Genomic DNA, 20,978 nt, shown 5'->3' on the forward strand with positions numbered 1-20,978 from the left:
AAAGACAAAGATGTAATATAAAGACAACACAAACCAAATACATGAATATCCTGCCTGCAGAGTGTATCTTTATTAAACAATAGTGAAGTAATACACTGCGTGCATGGCATAACCTCAAACAACAATACAGCAAATCAAAATAGTGAGACCTAGAATATTATCAATATGCATGTGAACAAAAATCCGTCAATAAATGAAAATTTCTACAAAAGTCCCTATATTAGCAGAAAGTGATTTGGATTACTGCTGCATAAAAATGAACGCTGTTTGCTTTCCTAGATCGTTTGCCAAGCATGTTGAGGTTCGAGCATACGCGATTCACGTTCCAAATCAAAGAGAACCATGGCATTGGATTCACTAAAGGGATAGTGAAGGCTGTTGGCTGTGGGAATAAAGGAGTCAGTTACACCATACGAGATAATTCCCTCTTCACTATCCCTTTAGTGAATCCAATGCCATGGTTCTCTTTGATTTGGAACGTGAATCGCGTATGCTCGAACCTCAACATGCTTGGCAAACGATCTAGGAAAGCAAACAGCGTTCATTTTTATGCAGCAGTAATCTAAATCACTTTCTGCTAATATAGGGACTTTTGTAGAAATTTTCATTTATTGACGGATTTTTGTTCACATGCATATTGATAATATTCTAGGTCTCGCTATTTTGATTTGCTGTATTGTTGTTTGAGGTTATGCCATGCACGCATGCAGTGTATTTTTCCACTATTGTTTTATAAACGATATACTCTGCAGGCAGGATACTCATGCATTTGGTTTGTGTTGTCTTTATATTATATCTTTGTCTTTTTTCATGTACGATTTTTGTTTGTTTCTTCCTTTTCGTTTCGCTTTAATTGTCAAACCTGCTGAAATACGTCACTGTTCAGTGTACGTCATTGCCGTTGGCTGAATTTTTTCCACTTAGAATTTGTCGGGCCGATTCAAATGCACGTTAATAATGTCTGTAATATACGTGTAAGCGTCTGAATGGCGACATCATGCATCCAGCAAAAGCCAAAATCGGTCCGACAAATCATAAAAGTGTGGACGTGGGTGTGCACTATGCAGGATTGAAAAGTGCTTTTCACCGGTGTCTGAGAGAGAGAGTCTTATAGAAATATCCGACAGAAGCATTGTGACGAATCCTCTTCGGGCTTTTGCATGTAAATTTTTATTAATGGACTTGAACAATATCTTCCATTTTAAGAATTTCCGGGGCAATGACAAGGGATCCGCTGGCATAAAGGAAATTGGCAATATCCAACATCCTCCCTTTGTATCCTTTAATAAAAGGGGGGTATAACCTGTGACGCCAGGTTTCTATTCTTAAGCATCTACTCTGCCAGATTTATCTATCTATTCTTCCTCGTCGGTCGCTTAATGTACAACAAACAAATAAGTCAATTTTTAAGTAATCGGTTAACTGTTGTTGGGTAAATTTTGTAAGAAATCCGTTAAAAACGATCGGTAGACGGTACAACACTCCGTTGATGTGATCTGTCGATTTTAGCGCCTGTGTGCGCACGATAAGATTTAGGTTCGCGATAATTGCCATGCGGAGATTATAGTTATATGGAAATATGGATTCTATAAGTGAAAATAATGAGACGCTGTATAATTAGGATTGCTATATCTTGAATTGACAAACACTTTGAACCACAAATACGATGAACACAATTTAACGCAGATTATCATGAAGACACACTATTTCAAGTAAATAACGTCTTATTTCAATTCTTTGTTACTTTGCAACTTGGCATGTTTCGAAATTTTTCAATCTCTATTTAAAAAGTGCCATTCTGTGACAATATTCGAGTGTCCAAAAAAAACAACAATATTGGAGAGGTGTGCTCATACAGCACGCTACTTTACCATGTTTTGCAATCCCTTTTAAGGTCCTTTTAAAGTGGTAGGAAGGGCAAAGTAAACGTTAGATCCCTGCACAGTTTTAAATAATCGATTACACGGATAGTTTTGTCCTGTTTCTTGTTACAAAAATAAACTATGATGCAAAATATTATTATACTCTTCGTGGTCAATCATGCACAAGAACATTACCGCTGTATTGATCAGCCTAAAATACAAAAAAATCTTAAAGTAAAGTTTACAATAGTATCATAATATATTGCTCAAGACTACCTTGATTCATTAGATGTAAAAAATTAACGAAAATGAGAAGGTTTAAAACCACCCCATTGGGTTCAGCTGAGCTTGTTTCCCTTGATGTTAGTAACAGGAACATGCTATTGACAATAAATTATTAACTAACCAGTCTTAGCAAGTTAATATTAAATTCGAATGATTTCCGAGTAGAAATTCTAAAATATCAAAAGATATAAAAGGCTACATCGTTTGTATCGTCTAGTTTCTTCTTCGGAAAAAACCCTTCGGAATTTGAATGCCCTCATATCTGCGAACACGCGATGTTTGAAACACAGTTTATCAAGCTATTCTAAGTCCATCACAAAACAATAAACCACATCAACTACAAAAGCATTGTTTTGCGATCCTTTATATACTTATAGACCTCAAACAAGAGGGATACAGAAGATGAAGGGGCATATTCCTTTTAATCTTTACACGCAAATAGGTTGAGAACCATTGAGCATTTCATACAATTCGGGACAGAACTGTTTCCAATATGTAATTCAATACACAAGGAAAAGAGACAAAGATGATGATATTGTTAAAAACATTTTGTTTAAAAGAAAGTCTAGATTCGTTTGAAACAAATAAAAGAAGGAGGAAATTGCTACATTTTGAACCGAATTCGATTCGATTGTTGCAATCATGTTACAAAGACGGCGCCATACTTGCATATTTGTTGGCAAAATATGTCAAATTTGTGAGCGCTTTAAAGAAGTTATGATCAATATCTACCTTGTAAATTGTTCCCAGAAGCAACTGCTAAACAAAAGGCAAGGAATAGGTTTGAAATCTTTGGAATTCCCATAGTTTTACGGTCTTTTAAGTTATAAATTCTGTGTCCGTGTTGACAGTAGACTTTGTTACGCTAACCCCCTCGAAGGCGCATACTAATAACTTGATATTTCACTCGGGTGAATATTTAACTAAGGTGAGGTGAAAATTAGCATAATTGCTATCACGTGTTACCCCACCTCGTCGGGTTCCTTTCGATGTTATTTGCCAATTTGAAAGGGCCCTAAGAGCAATTACCGCTTTCGCAACTTTCGCTGTATTAGTTGACTAAGGAGGTAGAGTTGTTGTGTAAAAATAGCCAGTAGACTTCCGGAAAACGTTACTAACTACTCTTGGTTGCAATGATGAGGCAGAGGGTAAATTCTTTACATATATGATGGCACAGCCACAGTTCATCACCAAATACAGAGGAATACACCACGCACATAAAAGACATCTTGATCTTGTATTACCAAGATATGCATGAAGAATGATAAATGTCAGTGAGAACTATTGAAATGTTCAAGACAATTTTGGAAAAGTTTAATTTAAAAAATTTAATACATCACTATTCACTAGAGCCTGTGTTTCTTCGCTTTGAACCTATCCTACTAAAGCTAAGTGTCTGCCCGAGGCTAGCGAAAAACCTACAGTATAGCCCTTAAACATTGCCCCAGTCCCAGTCAACATTTATCAAATTCTGTACAAGCACCATTTATTAATAGTTCATAGGCAATTCAATGTTCTCACAAAATCAAGTTTAAAAATTAGTAGCGAAAAGACCGAATTATCTTTGAGCTTTTTCCACCTGAGATCCGGCGACTGCCAGTAACTTTTCACCAGTACCTTAAAAAAAATTGTGAGAGTTTATGAAAGTTACAGTGCATATACGGTTCTATGAAAATTTCTACGCAAGTTGTCATAGATCGTTGAAAGACAGAATCACCAGAGTATCATATCACTAAAATCAGCGAGGTGCAAATCATTTGAAAACGGTTTTTTAGCTTAACTTACCCATCGATTCTGATATTCGTTCAAATTCACTGAGAGCAGCGCTTGAATTTTTCGCCAAGAATTCAACCTCTCCAGGTTTCAGCTATACATAAAGATTGATAAGAGAAAAAGAAGTTGACTACGACAATTTAAAAGACGCCTGGAAAGTATTTTTTCCATGCGACGCCAGTAGTCGGATGAAATAATGTATCAAGGATTCAAGGTTCAAGGCAATGGTTTTCAAAAGTTCTATATGATATAGTATATCTGCAACGTGCGATCGTTTTTAGTCCAGAATGCGACAGGTGTAAGCGCTATAAAATTCGAGATTGTTAAAAAATTCTGTCCACCTACAGTTTCTCCTAACTTTTTTAAAGCTGTGAGCATTTCGACTGCTTGTTGGGTGTAAACATCTTCACTAATGTGACCAGTTTTGACATCTCTTTGTAACTACGAGAATAGGCGAAGAAGATATGTACATGAGCATGACTAATATTCATCATGATAGTATAATATGACACACATTAATCAATTGATTAATATACCTCAGCTAATCTGTTCCTGAGTTGGCCTGGTTGTTTTTTAGCAAACATTCGGATCACTTCGGGAGTTTTGAATGCATCGCTTATAGCTGCTTGCAGGGCCTATGGCAAAAAATGGACTCTTTTTTATCTGATTCAAGAGGGTCATGTGTAGAAGTTGTTGATGGATAGAATTAGTTGAAAAATGTTTTCAATGCACTCATATATGCAGACTGATATTTCTCCAGTTAGTAAAAAAAGCTTTACTAGTTGCATGGCACTAATTTCATCAATCAAGGTCATATCTCCTGCAGCAAACTTCACAAGAGATTCTTTGAATTCCTTTAGTTGATCTACGGTCTCTCTCTTTGTCTCTTCATATTCATCTGGATCTAAATCATCTCTATTGATCAAATGAAGATAATGATAACACAAAACCAATCAACAAAATATACACCACAGGTAGTTCTTTATTCAGTCCATGTTGACACATACCTACATTCTTCTAAGTCTGACAACTGTACCATCAACCTATCAAGTTGTTCTTCAAGATTCTTCTTTAGTTTCTCAGTCTCAGACTTTCCTCTTGAGGCCATTATTGGATCAACTCTTAGATAAGATACAGGAATGCTGTACAATGGTGGTGATGCTTTTTTGAAGCATATCTTTGGCAATTTAGATGATGATAATATTGGTAATGATGACAATTAGTCAATTACAGATATTGATGATGATGGTAGCTCGCAGATATAGCAGTGTTATGATGATGATGCCAAATATGGATAATAGTAAGAATGATAATAGCAAATTATATTGATTGTATCGACAATGAGGACTTTCTATTATGAAAATACTGTTCACAGATTTCGATACATATTTTTGCAGGTGAAGGTCAGAAAATACTCCACCATATATATGATAGAATATAATAACGAATCAAGGCTCTCCTTACCTCTTAAAATGCCTCTTATCAAATTCTAAATTTTGTTTACAAATATATATTATATGTATACTTTATACGTACTTTATTTACATAATAATTGTGTTCGATTCCTACCGTCGATTTCCGACGTATTCCGAACGAGCCGGCCCGAGTTTTCCACGTGCCTGATTTGCCCGATCCGCATCTCGTGGCCTTCCTTTCCCACGTTGCGTAAAGAATCGCAATTTTTTCAAGATAAAGGTAAGAAATTGAAATATCCTCTTAAATTTTAGGCTATTGGGGACCCGATCTCCGCAATAGACTTCGATAATTGAGTCAATATTAACCTGGAAAGTTTAAATGAGTGCGATAAGGCATCAAAGTCTTCCTATAAGAATTATAAAACCCAATTTCCATATGTGATTGTAGAATACGCGTGTGTCTTTGAATGTTACATCAAATTCGGATTGTTTTCGTTACTTTCGTACATAATTATGGGTACAAATTGAAGATGAAACAATCGCTTTTCATTAATTTAAGTTAGTTGCAGGAATGTGCCAGATTAGCAGAGAATTTTAGTGCGGTGTAAATGATTTATTGCAATCGGGTTTCTTGATTTGGGTAAAATGATCATTTCGTTTGCGTGATGGTCAAGAGATGAGTTGATATCGGTCGTAAAATGCGTATGTAAATCCATCGATCGCCCGGAATAAAAAATTGGGGAAAAGTGTTATTTTCGTTTATGATCCGGAGAGGTTTTTGTAGAGTTCGTACCAAATAGCCTTAAAAAACGGGTGGGGTTTAGTTTAGTACAAATAATACTGATCTCTGATCAAAACTGGATAGTTGAATATTCAGTGCATGAGTAAAAATAGTCAACCAAAGTCTTTCCTATTGGGATTTATGTGATTTATGCAGGGAACTTTATTTTTCCATAGCTAGAAATTTTGGTGCGATCTTTCATTATGGCTGACGAGGATTTTGAAGGTGGAAGCTCAGGAGCCTCAGACACTTACCCTGCACAGTGCTCCTCTCTCCGTAAGAATGGCCATGTGATGATTAAAGAACGTCCCTGCAAAATTGTTGAGATGTCAACATCCAAAACTGGAAAACATGGACATGCAAAGGTATGAAATTTTTTCAGTTAAACCCTAAGTGAATTTTCCTGCTCCTTCAGAAATATTGAAGTTCTCTAAAAACTCAGAGATGCACTCAATTGTTGCTTGTTCCTGAAAAAGAAACTTTTGTTATTATCTTTTAAAGTTATTTTTATATATATTATAATATTTTTGCCTGTCCGCTCATAAATATGCCCGACTTATGGCTCTGACCTGTTGATAGTGTGCATTAGCAGCTAAGGGTTTGGTGAATTCAGCCCCTCTATTTTTACTGTGGTGTGATTTGAATTCTGACTTTTTAAACTTATCTTGTATATGAGTTCAAGTTATTTTTTCAATAAAAATACCAGAAATTCCTCATTTATATTTTTGTGCAAAATACTAATAAAAATTATCTAGTATTTCATTCTATATTTTTATAAATTTGGCCAAAAAAACAACAATTTCCTTCATGATTTGAGCACCACTTCTCACCCAGGTACACTTGGTTGGCCTTGACATTTTCACTAACCGCAAGTATGAAGATATCTGTCCATCCACTCATAATATGAATGTGCCAAATGTCAGCCGCAAAGATTTCCAATTGGTCAATATTGAGGAGGGCTTTGCTCATTTGATGGATGATGCTGGAGATGTGAGAGAAGACCTCAAAGTTCCTGATTCAGATTTAGGAAAGGAAATACAAATGAAGTTTGATAATGGGGAGGAGTTCATGTGCACAGTTCTTAAGGCTGTTGGAGAGGAACAGATAATTGCTTTGAAGGCCTCAGCTAATAAGAGCAACTAACCATTTGAATGTTGGGTTTTTCTCTCGAATGAGGAATTAAAAAACTATTTTGACTTTTGATCATTTTGCGTTCAATTTTATGTTTTGAGATGGATGGCTTTATTTTGTTTTATGATAATATTCTTTCTTTGGATCATTTCATAAAAAAAATGCCTGTGCACTTGCCAAGTTAGTTGAAGTGTCTGGATTGAAAGTGATGTTTTCAAACTAGTGGGTTGGTTGTATTATGGAGTGCTAATACCAAAGAAAGAAAGTTTTTTATTACCTAATACTAACTTAATGTAACTGCATTATTATTAAATTGTATGTTAGGGATAGTGTGTATTTACCAGTTTAGGAAATAATCTCTGGGGCAAATGCACAGGCATTTTGAAAACGATTATGTAAGTGAGGTAAACCATAATATAAATGTAACTCTACTGGCGATACTGCTCTCTGATATATTTTCTCTGGTTTGAAAATCGCTGTACTAGAAAATGTAGACATTGTTTTGCAGTTGTTTGCAAATAAATTGTTAGATTTGTCCAACTGCTTCAAGGGAATGCAATTGATTAAATTGAATAAAGTGTCTTTCGTGAACCAGTAGTTTTATAGTAGTTTTTTCCATTTTTCTTTGGGTAATATAAATAGTCCGACATAGCAACTGAAATTATATTTATTCTATCTTCTCTTTACAAAATGACGTTAGAAAATTAAGCTATTGGCGTAATGCTAATTTTGGCAAGCCGTTTGTCAACAACGACTGTTTTGTGCAAGCAAAGCAAGTGAGCATAAATTGAATTTGTTAATAAACTGTTGTTTCCCAGGCAAGACCGTCGTTCTGAAGGCCGCAAGGTCGCCGAAATTCCTGTCCATGTGAGTGAATCCACTTGTTGGAAACTATTAAAAAATGAAATGCCGGTTAAGCTAACCGAACAACCTGCCCTTGGAGCATTTCTGTCCAATCTCACTGTGGTCCGTGACGCACACAATTCGTGCGTACGTTACCGACCCGTTTTAATACGTCTTTATTCTGTTACCTTACCCCATTTGGATCCAACGATGACAGGGCAAGCTGCGTGCCTTGTAGACGAGTCTCCTGCCCCCGACCTGCGGAGGTTGTACCAGAACACTGCGTCACCCTGGGAAAGTTTCATGAACATACAGTTTGAGCATTTCACTAAATGACGCTCATTCAACAATTTATGGAGTTATTCTCTCGTGAGTCGGGTAACTTTGTCCTAAATCATTTCCTTGCTCAAAAAGAATGAGGCGCGTACGCCTATGCGGGTGATTATTAGCTGATGCGACTCAATGAGGTTGTAGTTAGATTATTTCCCAAACTTGTTGTTTTTACGTTGAATTTCTTCTTAAAACTACTTGATTCGTTGTACCATGCAGAACACTGCATCACCTTACGCAAGCGTTGACCTCATGTACCCAGATAGCAAAGAAATTGCTCTCAGTACTAATTGTTAGTTGAAGTTTTAGATTGACTATTACATAATGCATGTACCTTGGATGGTTTCACTACTGCGTTGGCTCTCATAAAAACTGTGTATCCACCTGATTCAACATCAGACATCTAAACAAATAGATTTGACATCGTATACAAACCGCACTAAAAACAAAATTGAAATTGAGCATTGTTTAATATCAAATACACGCTCGTCCACTACCCACATAAATAAGAAACGTAGCGAGGCGGTTTCCTTTGTGTATTCTTAAAATTGATGCTTTGGGATTCTAAAAATATGATAGTGTTAGTAAACGACTGATGTATCGTTCAATACATTAAAAAATAGCATGTTGACTGAAAATGAATCACTATAACTTACTATAGCATGATCCCAGTGTGGTTCATAGTGACCTCCTATACCATAGTTTGCAACCTGAAAATAGACATTATCTGGTTCTTTGGTATGAACGCTAAGAATAAATTAAGTTGTCGAGCATCAGAGCTCAAGGTAGCAAATAGTGAAATACGTCATGCAGTCGTTGCTGCATGGGAAGAAATCGGGAGAGTTATGTTATATCTATTCTATATATGAGTATACAGTAAAAGGATTATTTACGAAACGACGATAAACGATTATGTGACCTGCATTGCTTCAGCTGATTCAAAACTCGTAGATAAACCAGTCAAACTGGAAATTCTTTTGCTGATGCGATCTACCACTTCATTTTCGTAATCTTCCAACCAACCTCTGAGAGCCGGAAAACACAAGCATTTAATAACTTGACTAAGCTATATATATGTACTATTGGATCCGTTAACACGCACTGATTAACATTCAACCGTTCCTATACCACCAAATACCAGCAAAAGAAACATAATGTATGCAGTAACATACGTTTTGCTTACTCTATATTTGGCAAACTCCAATTTGCCTGTCGCTAAGTTATTGATCGTCGCTCGTCGCAACTATTAATAAAACACAAAATATGTTTCGATCCTGTCTGATGGCATTGGTAGCAATCATTATCCTATTTATATCTGCATTCAACCACACTTACCCTTGGTGTAGCTAGCGTCTTCACCACTTTGATTTCCTCGTCAGTGATTATATTAGAATATTTAACAATCCTTGGTTTTAAATTGAGAACCTCGATTTTCGCTGGTTTGATAAAAAGTTTTGGCGTGCTTCTGTCATAATAGCATGTCAACAATGCGAGTTCTTCTGCTGTCTAAATAAAAAGAATCGAATCGGTTCTTTAAGAGAAGGGCAGGTCACTACCCACGGACCACGAGCGCAGCTTATCTATATAATGTGTCACAATATCAACCTTTATTACCCCCCTCCCACAACACACATGCCTAAAGGTTTGAGCAAATTGCTCCACCTGCCCCCAACCCCATGAGGGGCGGTGGACAGTGAACACAGTCAGAGTGAACAGTTCTCAACCTTATTAGTTTGCCCACGGCAAAGACTGCTGTAAATATCCATGTAAGGAGGTCTTTTCTTCGTTTGTGCTTGTTTAACTTCGTGTTTTTCAATTACAAGTTGGAAGAATGCTTTGTTTTCTTTCGCGTTCTTGTTGTCTGGTTCTAAAAAATGAATATTATTGCTCTCGATATTGAAATGTTCAGTGGCACGAACAATAACGATGATGGCGATATAATCAATCTGGCTGTGATCTAACGGAATCGACCAGGGACCAAAAGGCAAATATATACAAACCTTTTTCTAGTATTTCATTTGTGATTGACAACGCTTTATAAGCAAAACCAGTCTAGAGAAATGAACAACTTTTTCAATAACACACAGTGATCTTTTTACTGCATGCATGTAATTACATTCTCCTTTTTCGAGCATAATGCTGTGCGATCAGTGGTCTTCAGTCAAACATATGATTTTCTTTAGTGTTGGCAGTTGGCGGGCGTTTTTGGGACCTGGCATTGTTCAAGATGCCAGGTTTACTGATAAAAGGCTATTCGAACGTGGTTTGTGTTTTAGTCGTAACAAAAGCCGATTATCAAAAGCCGGGTCGTGTTAGGAAGGTTTGCAGGTCACTTGGGCTTTATATCGGCACGTCATAACTTTCCGATGTATTTCCTGGATTATAGTTAAACTGACAGACCGCGTTCGACGTAGATTGGGGAATATATATTTACCTTAGTGGAGTTGAATCTTTGAGATGTCTAGGTGATTAAAATAGATGATAGATTAAAGTAAAGAGATTCAAGCGAGGCGATGTCAGAAAACTGTGCTCGACGCCTGAACCTCTTTGGGGACAGCCGAAAAACATGATCTTCCTGAAAATTTTCATCAGACTCAGCTTCACCGCGGCCGGAGAAGAACTTATCCATATTCTCACTCACCTCATATTCACACCAGGCAATAAACTCCTTCAGCACTGTCTTCGTGAGGTAACTACTGTAGATTGTCGGTTGGAATTTTCTCAGTCCTTCGATCATCCATTCCTTGGCTCTCGAGTAGTCTTTGTCGTGATAAGCGATTAATCCGACCTGGAAACAATCCTCTGTCTCCATCTTTGCGTGTGGATAGTTTGAGGAAAGATTTCCTTCGGCAAAGTCTTGTGGTCGAAGATGATAAATTTCTTGCAAGCGAAAAATACCTTCGACAGCACCAACTAGGTCTTCATATTGTGGAAAAAGAGGTAGGTGTAGGTTGATACTTTTGCTTAATTCTATAAAAATGGTTTGCAAATGATTTAAAACTATGTAATACATGCATCATGCATGTTCAGCTAGTTTTTACTTTTGTTTCGCCTTTGCTGACAAGCCGGAACTATTGAACTTGTCCACCCGGTTAAATCGTTTCACAGCCTGCTGTAAGCAATGGCTGTAAGTGGAGGTGGAACTTTTTACTAATGGAGGAACTTGTGCTTCTTGCGCTGGGCATCAACTATATTACAGCATAACATTCTCCACTATTGCATCACAAGCTCGCTTGGATACAGATACTTTTAGTTCTGGTTTAGCTACGTTGAAAGTCGAGAAGTGGAATGATAAGTAGAAAAGAAAAACTGATGAGTAAAGAGAAACAAAACGATAAACGAAAGTGGGAAAGCTAGGATATGCTTGTGCTACGCGTGAGCGATTAGCTTAACCTGATTAAGCAAGTGAACATCTTGGTCATAAAGACAATGCTATGGACACATATGTGCTAACTTATACTTATGCTTACTCATTCCATTCAAGGCCAGTGAAGACCTACCTGACTTAGTGTCATCGTTTTTGACGATCTCATCAACTTCCAACCAATCTGAAGTGAATCTCTTTATCATCAACAAATCATTCACTGGATGTGACACGAATCTCTCGTGGCCTTTCGCCGCTTCCAAAGTCCACGGTTTTACTTTGCGAAGGAACGTCTTCAGATCAATCATCCTTGGAAAATCATCGCCTTTATCCACAATGAACTCCTCCAAATGTCTCACGAAATTTGTCTCCATTCGAATTAACGTTTCCCATTGGCTAAGCGCGGTAAAAACCTCGCCATCGATAATATAACTCTGTCGTAACAACGAAATGACGGTCAATAGCGCTACGAATGTTGATGAAAAAAGCGAGAATAATTTTCTCTCCCGGAAGTTAATGTTCGCCATTGAAAGAATAGTTTATTTTGTACTGACTTCGTCTTATTTAATTGTATAAATGCCTATATTTTGGTTTCGATTTCTCTGTGAATATGATATACATAGAAAGAGCTTCGCGTTTGACGGGGCAATGAAAAGTTCTGATTTTGTTTTGTTATAATAAACAACCTGCCTCGATACCTGTTTAAGATGGAAAGAATCGTGTTGCGTTATCTAGAATTATACGTGCCTTAACTCACATTTTGACAAGTTGCCTATTGCAGTCGCGTCCGTGATGGCAAACCAAATACTCAAGCATAAAACTAATAAACAGTTTTACACATGACTGCGGAGGAACTTTCCGAGTTGTGACTCGACTATTTCATGTTTTTTAATCGACTAACTTCAAGTTATTTCAGTAGGTAGCACAAAAGCCGGGAGTCGTTTTATTCGACAAGATCATATATTAACACTCTCCCAACTGAAAAGTCGGAATATATCTTTATCAGCCATTCAAATTGGCTAATAATTCTTAGTTTCAGTTAAATGAGGGCCCCCGACTTGTTTGGTCGACGACATAACAATATGATTATCAACAGGTTATAGTTGCATTAGAAAATATACATGCCCGACGACTAAAAAAAACTAGAGAACTCGGGAGATTTTCGTCTCGTCAGATTGAGGAAGGAAATGAAGATCTCAAAATACAGATCGGCAGGCGTCCTTCATGTTAATCAGTACGATCAAGTAAAAAAAAATGTGGCTAGAGTAGAGATCGCCGAATCCCTGGATATCAGGATATGTGCATGGAAAAAACTCTCACTTTGTCTTTAAAAAACCAATTTACATATATATAGTAATTGCACTATTGTGTGTTATGGATGTAAGGTTTTCGCCTTAATTCAAAGAATTCTTTAGCTTCATGTATAGAAATGCCTAGCAACTCGCTTCTAAATCCGTATATCACTGAATCTATTTGTATAATTGTTAATAATTCGACGCTGTACAAGCGTACTGTCTATAAACAAAGTTTGATTAACTGCAATAAATTTGTTCTATTAAATAACTTATAAATACTTTTGATATCTATATATCTCTTTCACAAGAAACAAACATCCTAAAGACGACGCGTTTGTCTAATGAATACTGCCATTTTTGCTTTCAAAAAGCCTTTGTCTTTTTCTCGTTATAAATGCGTAGGCAGGTAAATCCTACGTCTTTCGGCAGCCAAAACAAAGGATTTATGACTTTTGGGCTATTTTATACCCGGAATTAGTCAACAACTTTAACTTTATACACTCCAATATGCTGGCTTTAAACGGCAAACGATAGCTTCTTTTCACAAAAATTAGGGGAAGATTTAATATATTCAGTGTTATAATTTGATTGCGGCTACCAATCACTCAACCTATTATATCGACTAATAGCGTCTTCTTTTGTAATACAGCGGTAAGATTTCAGCCTTGCATGAAACTTTTTCTTTCAAAACAAAACCAACTATAGCTGCTTAATTTCGTATGACGGTTTATTTACGGTTACACGTAACTTTTGATTTTCGACATCGCCTATTTCGTTTCGGATTCAAAAACAAATCGTTCAACACGGATGAATGCCGTGTCGTCTTTGTGCATGGGTGAATGAATTGGTTGTTGCTCTATAAAGATGTGATGGTGAAGCTTTTATCAACTTCAATCATAGATCATGTTTGAATGGTTATGTACACCAGGAGTTAGTGATAGCGCATAACTGTTTATACCATGAGATTTTACCAGCTCTTTTCAGTGATTTTGATATGCTGGAATGTTCGTGCCTCTTTAGACAGCGAAGGCAGTGGTATAAATCACGGTATGTTACTTCGTTTTACTAAAACTAATACATTCTGTATACATATAACTGACCTAAACGAGAGTTATAAGTTTTCTTCCTTGAGGGTTTAGTAAAATACACAAATGTACAGCTTTTAACACTTGGCCAGACATTGTAAATATACCGACGGATCCTTCTATAAGCTTACGTATAGCGCTACGTATCACCATATTGACACTAAGCGGCTGAATAAAAAGATATACCGGCCTAGATCATCGACCAAGTATTTGATTTTATATATATATATCTATATACAAGTAAAACAGTACTTGACCAAGAAGCTTTATCGGTAATTTGGCTGATGTAAAAACTCAACAAGTGGACATAATCAATTCCTATATTGATATGCCCTCATATATATATATACGCTACTTTCATAGGCTACCCTTACAATATTGATGTGCCCTCAGTTCTTCGTAAATATGACATTTACGACACCGGCAAGTCTATTGAAGCCAAGCGAGCTTCTGATGAGAGTCAGCAGAGTGAAGAAGATGATGAAACGGACTATGGTAAGTCATACCGAACCTCCATTTTGAAATATTAATAATTAGCAGTCCTTGAATTACCCTATCCGCATTTCGCAGCAATTCTTTTAACGTGCATGCAGATTCAGTTCAACTTTAATTTTACAGCCTACCATAGGTGTCATTAATTCTTGCAAAAGTGATTTTTTTGGCCCTAGAATGCTTAGGAAGTCGCGCACCTTGCGCTTCTGACGCCTGATCTAAGGAATAAAACGATCCACCTTGGCAAGACCCCACTAAGATTTAATGCAATGGATTTACCAACAAACCAGTTTGACAGAGAGATCGCTAAGACATGCGATCGGGTTTGATTTGGTCATCGAAGCTACGGCTACGATTCGTGGCAGAATGTTTCTAAATCCAAGAGACTGAAACTCGTGAGGTTTATCAGAACAAGCCGACCGATATCGTAGGATGTTCGGTCACAGCCGAATGCGCTTCGTTTTCGCCACCTCCCAGCTTATTGTAATTGTTTTAATCGTGCGGTTAATCCGTGATATCAAATCCATAATCTGAAATCAAGCTACACTATCTCTCTCCAGGAACATACGAACATGCTGAAAGTCATCGTGATTATGAACGAGAGTATTTGAATTGGAATTGGCGAAGCTATGACCAATCAAACGGTAAAGATACGAATCAAACTTGCATGGTTTGGTTCAGACGAGGAGAACGAACGAGACGTCTGCACTTTATTCAGGGTGGGGAAGTCGGGCCAAGGCTGTGCACATCTCCTCTTCTCCTCTGGTCTTAACCCGCAAACTCCGTGTCAAGTAACTCGTTAGTTTTTCAAAACAAGTAGGCTCGGCAATCGTCTGCATGCGTAGGAGCAAATGCCGAGCAAATGCAAATTTAGATCGGTATTTCGCGTATAATCAGATTTTACCCGCAATCGTGATTACTAATCTTTTAGACCACACAATGACTTTCCAATAAATTCAATTTTTCTTACATCATATCTAGTTTATCAAGCCAGAGGGAAAACGTGCAAAACAAAGGAGTGTTACAGCGCTGCTGAGGAAGTAAAAAGTGGCCTTGACATGTCCATAGACCCTTGTCAAGATTTCGATAGATTTGCATGCGGCGGATGGCGATCTCACAATCCTATCCCCAAGTCCCAGTCTCAGTGGACACAATTTACGAAACTCTGGCAACAAGAGGAAGCGCTTTTGAGGGATCTTATCGAAAGACAAGCTAATAGTTCAGGTGAGCGGCAGTATATAGCTATCACGTATTGTGAGGATCACAGGTCTATACTGACATGCAGCTAAGTACGATTAGCCAGTTCCACTCCATCTGGAGATAAGATAGACGAAAATGGCGACATACACGTCCAGACGCAGGAATGTCAAGGGCTTGTGGCAGGGAAGGTCATAAAGCAGTGCATCTCACGTCAGTCACGTGCACGTTATCTTCGTTTTCTTAATTTAGAGCAGGCAAGCATTTAGGTCATGCATGCACGTCACATGAGTATGAAGAATCATACATTAGAGGAATATTGCTGCTGCCCCACGAGTGTCTGCCCTCATCTGATCTGTTTGTGCCCACCTGTTATACCTTAATTGTTCGAATACTTTCCATACATTCATCGTCTTTTATTAAACTTGTCTATTTTTCTAGCCAATTCCTCAGCGGCACTTGTCTACGCTTGGTATTCTTCATGTTTAAACGAAACAGAGAGAAAGAAGAGCGGTGATAAACCCTTACTTGAACTTATATTACAACTTGATTCCTGTCCGCTTATCAGTCCAAGCACGTGGTCCCCGCATCGCTGGTCGTTCGTGGATCACTTTGTCTGGCTCAACCGCCTAGCAATTCATCCATTTTTCTTCTCTATCCAAAAAATGATCTTTTCAATAGTTCAAAAGTATTGTTGACGGTAAGAAAATGCCGCTGTTCTTCCTGAAGTTCCTGTCTGTCGTCTGGCGTGTTGAATCAATGAGCCAACTCATCTGTGATTTTAGGACTGACTTTCTTTTACCAAAAACCTTAAGAAAACCCTCTTAGGGCGTTAGGTCGCCCCCCTCCTCCATGCACACTCTCATGAATGTGAAGCCCTTTCGTTAACGATGTCGTTGCAGTTTCTCGTCATCATGCCGATGTTGTAGTTTCTCGGCGTCCTGAGTGAGTGTCATCGTCTGTTGTTGTCAGTCCTCTTTTAATTTTGGTTTTTAATTGTTCACCACGTGTAGCTGAGTCCTTCGCAGATGTTGTTGGAGTCTCCAGGTTTCTACATCGCCAGTGGAACATATTACAAAGAAGTATGACAAAACGAATTATGTTCAATTAATTAGTAAAGCTAGCAGACAGTGTGTTAGAAGCATGTGCTAAGTATTCTCTGGCAATGCTTTAAAGAAACTGCAGTGATTGTATCGTGTTAGTGTGGCAAGCTTGCATGCATGGTTCGGACAAAAAATGAATTCGTCTTTAATCTTTCTTTCAGGTGCGAAAAGCATACATCAAAATGATGATTCATCTTTTTTGAAGCTTCGAGAATCTCTTGGTCTGTCTCATATAAATTCTGTTTATTCATTTCGAAATATGATCGTGAATATTTTGATATTGGAAAGCAATATTGCAAAGGTAAGTGAACGTCCACGTTTTAACTATTGAACTGAAAGTCTTGTCAGGAAAATGAATGTGAATTGCTTTTGATAGGTGTTGCTTCGCTGGAAGATGCCGACTTACCAAAAAATGACTTTGAATCGATTACAACGTGAGATTCCAGAGGTTAGATTGCTATAAGCCAATAACCATGATCAAATTTGGACCCGACAGTCCAGTAAATCAATGAAAATGAGAAGAAATGCAAAATGTTTTGGATTTGGACTGGCGTGATACTCTGGCGGGACCAAGAGTTTAATCAATTTTAATTATTTGAAAAGTGTTTCATTTCAACAAATTGCAAGATAACTTGAAGTATCTTTCTTTCTAGTTTCCGTGGAAGCTTTACATTCAGAAGTTGTATTCCAACATCACTCAGAAGAAACCGATTACCGGGGATGAGATGATTGGAGTATCAAAACTGGGTGCATTGAAAAGAATCGCGCATATTTTGAGATTTACACCAAAATCGTATGCATTCGTTTCCATTTTGTCCCGCCCATACATCTTCATTCATATTGATTCCGTATATATTTATGATCGACAACCTATTATTAACTTAATCCTTTGTATTTCTATTAATTCAAGGATAAAAGCAAACTTTTTAATGTGGAACATTGCTTACCACTTCTCGGGGGATATCAGCTCAGATTATGAAATTGTAAGACATCGCTTTGTCGTCGCGATGTATGGTAATCAGCAGCGCAAGGCCAGGTGGCGTGAATGTGTATCATCCACAAGCGCAGCTCTTTCAATGGCCCTTGGCAAATTATTTGTCGAAGAGCATTTTGACATGCACAGTAAAAATAGAGTAAGTTCTTGAAACGATACCTTGAAAGTTAACCACCCTAGCAGGCTAGCATCACCCATCAGTTAATTCAAAGCTGATGTCTAAAGCTAAAGTCTTATTTTAAGCTCTGTGCTTTAGGCGGAAAAAATTATTGAGGATATCCGACAACAGTTGATGAAAGATTTTGAGAATATATCATGGATGGATAACACTACAACAAAGAATGCCAAAGAGAAGGTAATTTTTGTGCAAGAATACAATGAAGTCATATTTAGTTTACGTGTTCGTCTATAAAAAATATCGGAAATTTTATGTCTCGCGGCATAATAATGCATTATATATTTTTCTAGGCAGAAGCAATTGTTAAGAATATTGGATTTCCAAAATTTATTTTGAACGATACCTTGGTTGGATATTACTACAGTGGAGTAAGTTAAACACTCTCAACACCGTATTTGCTGGCATACCATGTTACTCAATGCTATAGGTGTGACGTATCAAGTTAATGGTTCATAGTTGTTCATTTGAAATGTGACTATACGTGCATCAGTAAATGAAAGAATTTTGGCCTTCATTTGTGTAAACACACTTCTTTTATGTAAACACACTCCTCATCTATTATTAGCTCCTTTCCTGATTTTTTCTGATCAATTTTTTTCAAAGATGTCATTCAGCCCGGAGAAGTTTTTGAGGAACATTATAGTGCGTCGTATAGTTATATCACGGAATACATTGATGTCTAGAGAAATAAAACCCAATCGAGCAAGGTAAAAAATACATGTGTGGCAAATACTAGCACGTGGGGCTACTACCTTCCCCAGGATGTTTTCACTGAGAAATTATAATTTCTTCTTAAGATGGTCGATGGCTCCACAGGAAATCAATGCCTATTACAGTCAGGAATACAACAAGATAGGTAAATAAATTAGTCAAAATAGAGTCGCAACTCGCAAGTGTCCTCAAAAGGTACTACATTGCCATATTAGAATAAGCCATTATCCGTAGGGACAGTTAAGATCTGTTTATGCGATCCAATTTTGTCAGATCCAATTTACTTATGCCGTATGAAATGTAGTCTACTATTGATAATGCAGTAGCTGTTTGACTTTAGTTGATTAGCCTTAAACATTCCAAGTCAACAGACAACAAAAGACTATAAAATATCCGGCCATCATGCGACAAAAATAATAAAATTGAATTGTGTGAATTACAGTGATCGATGACCTAAGTCGTGAAGCCACGTATAGCCACATAATTTAATGTATTGTACTACTTTTCTTTTACTAGTATTTCCAGCTGGAATTCTGCAGCGACCATTTTGGCATGCTTCCTATCCGATGTATGCATATCTTTACTTCATGCTTTTTAAAAGATCTCTACTGATTCAACACTTAAAGCTCTTATTCCACTCATCGCAAAAACAAGCTCGCAACTTTGTGCTAAGTACTCAATACAACCAATTTTATAAACCTGCATGTTGAGCTTTCGCGAGTGAGTTTTGTTATGAGTTGATAAGAGGCTAAACTGTTTTATCAGAATGAGATGAACTGGATGATCATGTTTACGTCCTGTATTTTGATTAGGTCAATGCAGTACGGTGGTTTGGGATATATTGTGGGCCACGAGATTAGTCATGGATTTGATGTCAGCGGTGAGATGCTATAATATGAATATGACACCCAAAATAGGCAGTTTTTATCATCATGGGAAACATCTTGTTCTATATCTATGTATCTGCAGGAATGCACTACGACAAGAACGGAAATTATATTAGTTGGTGGACTAAGTCATCGAAATATGCCTTTTTGATGAAATCCCTGTGCTTGAGAGACCAATATTCAAACTACACGATCTTTGGGAAACACGTAAGTATATTTCTCCAACAGTGGCTACCCTGGTTCACTGCCACATCAGTACTGAGCCATCAAATCGTCCCATTTCATGGTGACCAGTTTTTGTTCTTTTAAATGGTTCATGAAACCCAATACCATTTTGGTCTACTTGTCTGACTCTGTCTATAGATGAATGGGATTGCAACTTTGGGCGAAAATATTGCAGACAACGGCGGAATACGCTTGGCTTATAAGGTTTGGACATATTTTCATACTATGGTCCGCATACATGCCACAGAATCGAAAGTATAGTCAGACATGGTGGAGATTACTGAATGCATAAAACTGAGCATTTACTAGCCCGGCCTTACTAAACCTTGCCACCGTAGGGCACTTGGAAAACCTTGGCTAGAATTCCGTCTATTCTATGATTACTCAAAGAACTGATAATGAAGTGATCAAGAAGTCTGAACTTCACAATCCAACCTACAGTTATGCATAATATTAGTTAGTTGGTATACGTAACAACCGAACTGTGAAATGCACTCTCTCATTACGCATAGGCATATCAAAAATGGAAGAAAGACAATGGCAGCGATGAACAACTTTTGCCGGATTTCCCTTTTACAAACGAACAATTGTTTTTCCTGAAAGGTGCACAGGTAAGCATGATGAATGGTCAGCTTTGGTCTCAGCATTCTCCAAATAACAAATTAAGTATCCGGTAAGAACAATGTCGTTTCATTTTCGTGATCATTCTGTGTTGTCATCGATAGATGTGGTGTGCTAATATCCGCAAGAAAGTTGCTCTTAACATGATCGATACTGATGAACATACGTTGAAAATGTTCAGGTAAATTAGAATTTTTACTTATATCGAATGAATTTGGCTTTTTTCTACCGAATACTTTGAAATTTGCATTTTTATTAGGATCATTGGTCCGTTTTCCAACTCAGAAGCGTTCTCAAAGGCTTTCAAATGTCCGCCAGGAAAGCGAATGAATCCTGTAAAAAAATGCCGCGTTTGGTAGAGGAATATTTTAAATGAAAGATAAATTATATTTTTGACGTATCAATT

General features: G+C 37.4%; 4 protein-coding genes across 6 annotated transcripts; 2 read left to right on the plus strand and 2 right to left on the minus strand.

Annotated features, from left to right (window-relative positions):
- Positions 1-3,291: 3,291 nt before the first annotated feature.
- Positions 3,292-5,467, minus strand: LOC114544049 (protein LZIC-like). Its single transcript, XM_028562803.1, has 7 exons — positions 5,385-5,467; positions 4,928-5,041; positions 4,700-4,835; positions 4,457-4,555; positions 4,266-4,361; positions 3,933-4,014; positions 3,292-3,764 (listed from the first exon to the last, which is right to left on the minus strand). Exons 2-7 carry the CDS (start codon positions 5,026-5,028, stop codon positions 3,706-3,708), a joined length of 573 nt encoding a protein of 190 aa, XP_028418604.1. The 5' UTR covers positions 5,029-5,041; positions 5,385-5,467; the 3' UTR covers positions 3,292-3,705.
- A 71-nt stretch (positions 5,468-5,538) lies between these two features.
- Positions 5,539-7,838, plus strand: LOC114544050 (eukaryotic translation initiation factor 5A-1-like). Its single transcript, XM_028562804.1, has 3 exons — positions 5,539-5,615; positions 6,293-6,481; positions 6,951-7,838. Exons 2-3 carry the CDS (start codon positions 6,320-6,322, stop codon positions 7,257-7,259), a joined length of 471 nt encoding a protein of 156 aa, XP_028418605.1. The 5' UTR covers positions 5,539-5,615; positions 6,293-6,319; the 3' UTR covers positions 7,260-7,838.
- Positions 7,839-7,845: 7 nt separating this feature from the next.
- On the minus strand, positions 7,846-12,996 carry LOC114544048 (prolyl 4-hydroxylase subunit alpha-1-like). 3 transcript variants are annotated; one of them, XM_028562801.1, is made up of 14 exons: positions 11,921-12,996; positions 11,062-11,390; positions 10,855-10,881; positions 10,421-10,472; positions 10,145-10,287; positions 9,756-9,926; positions 9,593-9,663; positions 9,340-9,445; positions 9,077-9,130; positions 8,922-8,984; positions 8,755-8,823; positions 8,640-8,653; positions 8,284-8,366; positions 7,846-8,138 (listed from the first exon to the last, which is right to left on the minus strand). In XM_028562801.1, exons 1-14 carry the CDS (start codon positions 12,309-12,311, stop codon positions 8,044-8,046), a joined length of 1,668 nt encoding a protein of 555 aa, XP_028418602.1. In that variant the 5' UTR covers positions 12,312-12,996; the 3' UTR covers positions 7,846-8,043. The 3 variants fall into 3 exon arrangements, with proteins under 3 accessions (XP_028418602.1, XP_028418601.1, XP_028418603.1); XM_028562800.1 differs by lacking the exon at positions 8,640-8,653 and having other exon boundaries at positions 7,847-8,138; positions 8,284-8,380; XM_028562802.1 differs by lacking the exons at positions 8,640-8,653; positions 10,855-10,881 and having other exon boundaries at positions 7,847-8,138; positions 8,284-8,380.
- A 635-nt stretch (positions 12,997-13,631) lies between these two features.
- Positions 13,632-20,976, plus strand: LOC114544051 (neprilysin-4-like). The gene is made up of 22 exons (XM_028562805.1): positions 13,632-14,126; positions 14,528-14,659; positions 15,217-15,300; positions 15,638-15,880; positions 16,295-16,503; positions 16,535-16,553; positions 16,867-16,935; positions 17,118-17,257; positions 17,333-17,404; positions 17,610-17,749; positions 17,867-18,089; positions 18,207-18,305; positions 18,419-18,496; positions 18,732-18,835; positions 18,926-18,984; positions 19,356-19,407; positions 19,652-19,719; positions 19,809-19,933; positions 20,090-20,155; positions 20,464-20,562; positions 20,677-20,753; positions 20,832-20,976. The coding sequence occupies exons 1-22, from the start codon at positions 14,039-14,041 to the stop codon at positions 20,929-20,931; spliced, it is 2,346 nt and encodes a 781-aa protein (XP_028418606.1). The 5' UTR covers positions 13,632-14,038; the 3' UTR covers positions 20,932-20,976.
- The last annotated feature ends 2 nt before the right edge of the window (positions 20,977-20,978 follow it).

The sequence above is a fragment of the Dendronephthya gigantea genome, unplaced genomic scaffold (genome assembly GCF_004324835.1).
Source record: "Dendronephthya gigantea isolate DGI-Jeju-01 unplaced genomic scaffold, DenGig_1.0 000625F, whole genome shotgun sequence".
Lineage (NCBI taxonomy): Eukaryota > Metazoa > Cnidaria > Anthozoa > Malacalcyonacea > Nephtheidae > Dendronephthya > Dendronephthya gigantea.

What these genes read in the sequence shown, in the direction of transcription:
- LOC114544051 (XM_028562805.1), top strand. Translation starts at nt 14,039, where the DNA reads ATGAGATTTTACCAGCTCTTTTCAGTGATTTTGATATGCTGGAATGTT. An exon ending in TTGAGATTTACACCAAAATC is followed by an intron (nt 17,750 to 17,866) that starts GTATGCATTCGT and finishes TATTAATTCAAG; the next exon opens with GATAAAAGCAAACTTTTTAA. An exon ending in GAATACGCTTGGCTTATAAG is followed by an intron (nt 20,156 to 20,463) that starts GTTTGGACATAT and finishes CATTACGCATAG; the next exon opens with GCATATCAAAAATGGAAGAA.
- LOC114544048 (XM_028562801.1), bottom strand. Translation starts at nt 12,311, where the DNA reads ATGGCGAACATTAACTTCCGGGAGAGAAAATTATTCTCGCTTTTTTCA. An exon ending in AAATGAAATACTAGAAAAAG is followed by an intron (nt 10,288 to 10,420) that starts GTTTGTATATAT and finishes TTCATTTTTTAG; the next exon opens with AACCAGACAACAAGAACGCG. An exon ending in GCCGTGGGCAAACTAATAAG is followed by an intron (nt 9,927 to 10,144) that starts GTTGAGAACTGT and finishes CTTTTTATTTAG; the next exon opens with ACAGCAGAAGAACTCGCATT.
- LOC114544050 (XM_028562804.1), top strand. Translation starts at nt 6,320, where the DNA reads ATGGCTGACGAGGATTTTGAAGGTGGAAGCTCAGGAGCCTCAGACACT. An exon ending in GAAAACATGGACATGCAAAG is followed by an intron (nt 6,482 to 6,950) that starts GTATGAAATTTT and finishes CTTCTCACCCAG; the next exon opens with GTACACTTGGTTGGCCTTGA.
- LOC114544049 (XM_028562803.1), bottom strand. Translation starts at nt 5,028, where the DNA reads ATGGCCTCAAGAGGAAAGTCTGAGACTGAGAAACTAAAGAAGAATCTT. An exon ending in TCAGACTTAGAAGAATGTAG is followed by an intron (nt 4,836 to 4,927) that starts GTATGTGTCAAC and finishes TTTGATCAATAG; the next exon opens with AGATGATTTAGATCCAGATG. An exon ending in TAAAAAAGTTAGGAGAAACT is followed by an intron (nt 4,015 to 4,265) that starts GTAGGTGGACAG and finishes CTTTATGTATAG; the next exon opens with CTGAAACCTGGAGAGGTTGA.